The sequence below is a fragment of the Sinocyclocheilus rhinocerous genome, unplaced genomic scaffold, assembly GCF_001515625.1.
Source record: "Sinocyclocheilus rhinocerous isolate Xijiao unplaced genomic scaffold, SAMN03320098_v1.1 scaffold2477, whole genome shotgun sequence".
In the NCBI taxonomy this organism is placed as follows: domain Eukaryota; kingdom Metazoa; phylum Chordata; class Actinopteri; order Cypriniformes; family Cyprinidae; genus Sinocyclocheilus; species Sinocyclocheilus rhinocerous.
In genome coordinates this window covers 67,872-76,030 of record NW_015625593.1, presented here as the reverse complement: position 1 = coordinate 76,030, position 8,159 = coordinate 67,872, and the positions used below count along the sequence as shown (strand labels likewise).

Here is an 8,159-nt window from a genome sequence, read left to right as displayed (position 1 = left end):
AAGGGGGTCTGAATACTTTCCGTACCCACTGTATATTTTTTTTAAATTCAGTTTAATTTAGAAAATAGACTGTGACATAAAGTGAGATACAGTATGAAAATGTGAGAAGATTTGGAATTTAATTTATTATTATTTATCATTGAATTTATTTTTTTACTTTTTAATTTAGTTTAATTTAGGAAAATGACTTGATTATAAAACAGGAAGATGCAGGATGACAAAATATCTTGAAATTTCTATTGGACAGACTACACTATTTTAAATAATGTATTATATTATTATTATTTAATTAATTTTCATATTTTATTTAATCTAATATAGAAAAATGACTAGTTGATACAACAGTGAGATGCAAGATTTAAAAAATTTGAACATTTTGAACAATTTAATTTATTATTATTTATTAATTATTTCATAAATTTTCTAGTTTTTAATTTAGAATTAAAAAAAAAACGACTAGCTGATAAAACAGTGAGATGCAGGATGAAAAAATATCTTGAACTTTTTAGAACAAAACTAGAAAATTTTGAATAATTAAATTTATTTATTAGCTACCATTTAATGCATTGTTTACTTTTTTATTTAGTCGAAATTTAGAAATAAATAAATGGCAAAAAGGTGTAGAATGGCAAAATGTTTTTATAGCTCAAACTGGAAAATTTAGCATATGATATCACCAGAAGACAAACGCTGGATTTGGACGTTCCTCTGAATACGGCGTGAGAATGAGCGTTTTTTAGCTTTCGGACACAGCACTTGTTTATTTAACTCCATTTTTTCAGCTGCGATTCCTTTTTTCTGCTTCCAGAAATGTTCTGAGCTTCGCGTCGGCTCCTTCAAAGGCTCTTTTATCTTCAGTCGAGTCTAATCTGAAATGTTTCGTTTGACATCCAAACGGCGCAGCTTGATGAATAATAAACGAGAGGCGTTGCATAAACACGGCTGATTAGCGCAGCGAGACTACTGTTCTGTAATCGCCGGCGCAGGAGGAAACCAATCAAATGAGACTCGTGCCGCTGTTCACTTTAATGCCTGATTCCAAGAAACACGCGCAGGTACTTCATGAGGATAAACGCTACATAGAAACCATCTGGAACAGTTCACACAAACATTAAAATACTGTTATTATTTACTCTTGCTGTTCATGCAACTCGCATCTTTCAGTGATTTTAATGGCATTTTTGGGCCACTAGGTTTCTGCTTTCTTTTTGTGGTTCTTCTCGTCTTGTGACTCATTTGTGTCACGATTCACTTGCATCGTCACATATTGCATCTACGTCATTAACAACCAAATATTAATATTAATATATATATACACACGTATAATTTTATATATATAATTCACTTGCATCGTCACATATTGTATCATTTTATATATATATATATATATATATATATATATATAAAGTATTTAAGTAAACATCTGTAGATCAATATTTCTGTTTATGACCAGTATTGGGGAAAGTTACTTTTAAAAGTAATCCATTACAATATCGCATTACTCCATGAAAAAGTAACTAATTGCAGTACTTAGTTACTTTTTATGGAAAGTAATGCATTACGTTACTTGTTGTCACCTGGGCTTTGTAATAACAAAAAAACACCAAAAGTTATATTTTTGACAACTGTAAAGGCCGATTTCTCTCAACACGGGGACAGGAGAGGTGTCAGTGAATAAATGGGAAAACAAAGTAACTTGCGTTACCTATTTTAAAAAGTAACTCAAATATTTAATTGGAAATTTAAAAGTAATGCATTCATTATACTAGTTACTTAAAAAGGAATCTGATTACGTAACTCGTATTATACCCCCAACACTGTTTATGACTATTCATTTTTTATTGCATATATTTATTTTTCTTTTATTCAATTTAGTCTAGATTAGAAAAATGCGTAGTTGATAAAACAGCGAGATGCAGGACGACAAATAAGCAAATATCTTGAACGTTTTGTAGTACAAGCTAGAAAATATTGAAGAATTAAATTTATTTATTATTTAAATTGTAATTTAATCATTTAGTCTAATTTAGGACAAATATCTAGTTGATTTATAAATAACTGTAAGATGCAGAATGAAAAATATATTGAACTTTTTGTAGCACACATTTAGAATAATTACATTTATTTATTTAGTTTAATTTTTAATTTAGTCTTTAAAAATGATTAGTTGATAAAACAGTGAGATGAAGGATGAAATGTTTTTAAAAACTTTTTATAGCACAAATCAGAAAACTTAGAACAAATTAATTAATTTATTATTATTTATTATTTTATATATTTTCTCATTTTTAATTTAGTCTAATTTATAAAATGACTAAAAAGTATCTAGAAAATTAAAATGTTATTTATTATTTATTTATTCTATAGATTTATTATTATTATTAAAATGATTTTCAAATATTTAGTCCACTTTAGAAAAATAACAATGATTTTAATTCACTTTTTGACCACTATGTTTTCTAAAGAGTGTCGTTCGATTTGTTTTGCGGAACAAAATATATATTCTTTCTCTTTGTATTTTATATATCAATCTGGTACAAGATAATCGTGTTTAAATCAATGTGATAAATGAGTTACATCAAAAGTAATCTAATAGTAATCAGAAAGTAGTCTGATTATATTACCTAAAATGTGTAATTTAATGGATTACGTTACTAACTACAATTTTTGTCATGTAATTTGGGATCAGTAATGGATTAATCTACTGTATCAAAATCTAGTTTGAATAATCAAGAGATGTTTTCCTCACTAAATATATGCTGATCAGGCTGTGTGTGTGTTGTGAGATGTTTAAGTTGTGTTGATGTTTGATTTGCAGATGCTGTCGTGAACCGTTTTCATGTTCAGTGGATGCCTGAATACTGCAGCCACAACCAAACCGGAGCGCCGCAGAAATCAGTGACTCAGGTCAGTGTGTTAGTGTTCATGAGGAGTTTCTGCTCTCCAGAAACGCAGAGTCTATTACGGGAGCACAGCCTCATTTCTCTTCATTACTGAAGCTGATTAGCGCGTGTTGTTTCAGATGATGTGCTCAGAATGTGCTCCAGTGCCTAAGAAAACACAAGCATTAAAATCACATTTCCAGGAAGCGGGATTTAATTTATCAAACCCCCAAAGCGGCCCCACCGGAGCCTGAACCTTATTCTTTCTCTTTGTATTTTATATATCAATCTGGTACAAGATAATCGTGTTTAAATCAATGTGATAAATGAGTTACATCAAAAGTAATCTAATAGTAATCAGAAAGTAGTCTGATTATATTACCTAAAATGTGTAATTTAATGGATTACGTTACTAACTACAATTTTTGTCATGTAATTTGGGATCAGTAATGGATTAATCTACTGTATCAAAATCTAGTTTGAATAATCAAGAGATGTTTTCCTCACTAAATATATGCTGATCAGGCTGTGTGTGTGTTGTGAGATGTTTAAGTTGTGTTGATGTTTGATTTGCAGATGCTGTCGTGAACCGTTTTCATGTTCAGTGGATGCCTGAATACTGCAGCCACAACCAAACCGGAGCGCCGCAGAAATCAGTGACTCAGGTCAGTGTGTTAGTGTTCATGAGGAGTTTCTGCTCTCCAGAAACGCAGAGTCTATTACGGGAGCACAGCCTCATTTCTCTTCATTACTGAAGCTGATTAGCGCGTGTTGTTTCAGATGATGTGCTCAGAATGTGCTCCAGTGCCTAAGAAAACACAAGCATTAAAATCACATTTCCAGGAAGCGGGATTTAATTTATCAAACCCCCAAAGCGGCCCCACCGGAGCCTGAACCTGCGGCCCCGAGCCGCGTTCTTCACCGCGCCGCACGCTAGCTGCTAGGAAACGTACGTTTGCTTTCTGTAGACGGCCGGGAATCATCGTGTTTAAATGTGTCGTCCCACTTCATGACTGAAAAACTAAATTTTTAACTTTTCCAAAGAAAATGGGATCGTTGTTTGCTTGTTAACTGTTGTTGTTGAGTGTTCTGGTTGCTAGGTGAAAGCTAGAGTGTTGTGGGTGGTTGCCAGGGTGTTGCTATGGGGTTGCTAAGTTGTTCTAGGTGTTGCTATGCAGTTTCTAAGGTGTTCTGGGAGGTTGCCAGGATGTTGCTATGGGGTTGCTATAGTGTTCAAGCTGGTTGCTTGGGTACTGCTATGCAGTTTCTAAGGTATTTTGGGTGGTTGTCAGAACATTGCTATGGGGTTGCTAAGGTGTTGTTGGTGGTTGCTATACAGTTTCTAATGTTTTCTGTGCTGGGTGGTTGCTAGGGTGTTGCTACGCAGTTTCTAAGATGTTCTGGGTGGTTGCCAGGACATTGCTGTGGGGTTACTTAGGTGTTCTGGGTGTTGCTATACAGTTTCTAAGGCATTCCAGGTGGTTGCTAGGGCACTGTTATGTAGTTGCCAAGATGTTCTAAGTGGTTGATAATGTGTTGCTATGCAGTTTCTAAGGTGTTCTGGGTGCTTGCTAGGGTGTTGCTATGCAGTTTCCATGGTGTTCCAAGTGGTTGCTATGGCATTGTTATGTAGACGTTACGGTGGTTGCTAATGTGTTGCTATGCACTTTTTAAAGTGTTCTAGTTGCTATGGGGTTGCTAGAATGTTGCTGTGCAGTTTATAAGGTGTTCTGGGTGATTGCTAATGTGTTGCTATGCAGTTTTTAAGGTGTTCTAGTTGCTATTGGGTTGGTAGAATTTTGCTGTGCAGTTTATAAGGTGTTCTGGGTGATTGCTAATGTGTTGCTATGCAGTTTCTAAGGTGTTCTAGTTGCTATGGGGTTGCTAGAATGTTGCTTTGCAGTTTATAAGGTGTTCTGGGTGGTTGTTAGGTCATCGCTGTGTAGTTGCTAGAATGTTCTAAGTGGTTGTTACTTTGTTGCTATGTGGTTGCTAGGGTGTTCTGTAGCTCAAACTATAGAACATGGTGTTAGTGATGCCAAGGTCATGGATTCGATTCCCAGGGAATGAACTGATCAGATGTAATACATGAATGTAATGCAGCTTTTATATGGAAGGCAGACGGGGCCAAAAGTCTTTAAACGGAACACATGAAATTTGATTGCAATGTCAATTGATGTCAATGCACACTGTTCATCCATGTTATCACAGCAGTTTTGAATGTGTTTCTTTTGTACGTGTAGACGCGGATTATGGCCGTGTTAAGGCATCAGTTTTTGCCATGTTTCTGTAGTATGTGTACAGATGAAGAGTTTTACTACATTAAGACCAATTTGAACGCGTCTCTTGACTTCTTGATTCTGGCCGTGTTCAAACGTGCAATACTTTTTAAAATAGATTTACCTCTAGATTTAGCCACATATGAATCCTTTCTTTAGTTTATTTAGTCTACTGTGCTAGAGTAATTTAATTAATGTAACGATGTAAATTAGGAATTTTCTACCTGAAAAACAAAGTTAAAGTAAACATCTAATAAGGACATGACAAATCATGACATAAGACTCACATCACACACAACATGCCATGTACTATCCCTCATGAACAAATATAACGTCTGATGTTTGCAGACATGCATACCAGTGTACCATTACGACATCCTTCATGAGTAAATATGAAATCTGATGTTTGTATACGTATATATATACCAACATACCATCATGTCACATATGCAAATATAGTCTCAAATACTTTTGAACTGATAAACGTGTAATACACACGACAAACAGTGTATGTTGACACGTCAAATTTCACGCATTCCGTTTAAAGACTTTTGGCACTGTCCACCTTCCATATCTTTAGGCATTGCTTGGGTCTGTGTTTTAGGACGGTTGCTAACGTTGCTAGCGTCACTCTTTGATAAACGTGTTTGTCTTTTGCAGGAGAACTTCATCAATCTGCCCGGTCTGCTGTTCTCCTGTAAGTACAGGGTCACCGTTCACACGCTCAACGCCAAACGACGCTCCAAAGATGAGAGCACCAGCTTCCTGACGCCGTCCTGCGCGACTCTCAGGAGCAAGAGCGTCAAACCCATCGCCTGTCCCGGAGACACCGGTGAGCATGGAGACGTTTATCACTCATCAGGAAGTGTTTGTTTTCAGGATGCGGCTTCATACACTTCATACATTTAGACATTTGAGGGGTTAAAGTGAGATAAAAATTCAGGTTTATTTAGGAGAACATTTATTTTTGTTACTATATTATAGCTTTTTATGGCTGCATATTATATTTACATTGTACCAGCTGTGTTATTTTAGTATCATTGATCTACTATTATAGTTTTTATCAATATTTTGAATGTTTATTTTTATATTTTAGTTTTAGTTTTTTTGTTGTTTGTTTTTGTAATTTTTATTAAATGTCTATATTGTTTTTATAAATTTTTTCCTTAATTTTTATTTCAGTCTTAGTACTTTTAGTACTTCTATCTATCTATCTATATATATATATATATATATATATATATATATATTCTGTTTTCATTGTATTTTTATTTAACGCTTTGATAATTTTGTTGTTTTGTCATTAGTTTTAGTTTTTCTTTTAAATGTCTACATAGTTTATAGTAATTTTTATTTCAGTTTTAGTTTGATTAATTTTGTTTTGTTTTTGTCATTTTTTTTTTTTTTTTACGTTTTTATAAATTTTTTTTCCAGTTTTAGATAGAAATGTTGCCTTGGCATCTAATTGAAATTTTTACTGAAAGTATAACTGTTTTTTTTTATTTTAGTTCCGTTAACATTTATTTTTAGTTAACATTTATAATTTGTCAATTTACATAAATGTTTTTTTTTTCAGACAATTTTAGTTAACAAGAAATAAAACTGAGATTGAGTGTCCTTTTGAGCCCATACCAGTGTTACTTTATTATCATTGATATACTATTATAGATTCTATTCATATTTTAAATTAATTTTTGTATTTTATAATTTCTGTTTTCCGTTAGTTAAAGTTTTAGTAATTTTATTGTTTTCACTTTTTAAAAATTTTATTTTTATTTTTATTTTCCATTTTAATTCTAAAGTTTTATTTATTTATTTTTTTCATTTTTAAATGCTATTATTAGTTTTATTTTCCATTTTAATTTTAGTTAAAGTTGTATTAATTTTGTTGTGTGATTTCATTTTTGTTAGTTTTTTTAAATACGTTTATTTAGTTTTTATTCATTTTTATTTTAACTTTAGTTATTTTAAATACAATCAACTTAAACTAAATTAAATTGAGAAATGTTGCCTTGGCAACTGACTGAAATAAAATAAGTTGTTTATATTTTATTTCAAGCACTGAAGAAGTCTTCAAAATGTTTAGTCTTAGTTAACAGTAATAACCCTGGTACTAAGTACTTCAAATAAAACCCTCTCTAACTTTCATTCACTGACTAGTTTCCTCATTTTTCATAATATGAATGTATTTTTGTCGTTCTTTTGTTACCTGTCATATTTATAAAAATCGGTGCATCCTCATGCACGCAGTCTGATTGGATCCCGAAGTGTTTCGTGTGGTTTTGTGTGGTCCGAGCCTTAACTCTCTGCTGTCCTCCTGATATATTTGATGTTTTTCTCAAACCACCCCAGCGCCGTCGAAGGTTTTGGCTAAGCCTGAGAATCTGACAGCGACCTTCAGCTTCCACGACGGTAACGTGACAGCTGGTTTCCTCTGGAGGGTGTCGCGAGCGCAGCCGCTTCAGCCCGTCACGGGGTTCCAGGTCACATGGGCGGAGGTTTCCAGCACGAGTCGTCCGAACAGCCTTCCCAACAGCATCATTTCCCAGTCTCAGATCCTGCCACCTGTGAGTCGTCTCCACACACGCTGTTCTCCCGTGAAAGCTACATAAATTACACTTACATTACGTGTTCTTGGCCCACACTTTCTTACCGGAGCGCCTCTCATGGAAAATTGGTTGCATGAGTCCAAGAGTGTAAAATATGATACACAATCATCTTGTGTGCGTAACGCCAGTGCTGGCATCGGCCCACAGGATCCGGATGATGAATCGAGCGCTGCATGAGGCTCAGAGGCTGTTCGTTTGCTCACCTTTTACTAACCAGACCTCTTATATGGATGCTTTCTGGATGAAGTAAGGCTGAGTGATTTAACAAATGTTCACAATGACTTTGTATGACTTTGTTGCCAGTAAAAATATAAATTAATATAATATTAAGTAATAATATAATTTATTTCTGTGGTGTATATATATATATATATATATATATACACTGA

General features: G+C 33.8%; 1 protein-coding gene across 1 annotated transcript in view; it reads left to right on the top strand.

The window, feature by feature from the left end:
• Window positions 1–2,818: 2,818 nt before the first annotated feature.
• LOC107757993 (anosmin-1-like) overlaps window positions 2,819–8,159 on the top strand; it is a gene marked incomplete at its 5' end in the record, with an annotated part of 24,771 nt that continues 19,430 nt past the window's right edge. Inside the window, 4 exons of the mRNA XM_016575615.1 lie at window positions 2,819–2,956; window positions 3,459–3,547; window positions 5,822–5,993; window positions 7,514–7,728. Of these exons, the coding sequence (XP_016431101.1) occupies window positions 2,819–2,956; window positions 3,459–3,547; window positions 5,822–5,993; window positions 7,514–7,728 (614 nt within the window). The remainder of the gene's footprint in view (window positions 2,957–3,458; window positions 3,548–5,821; window positions 5,994–7,513; window positions 7,729–8,159) is intronic.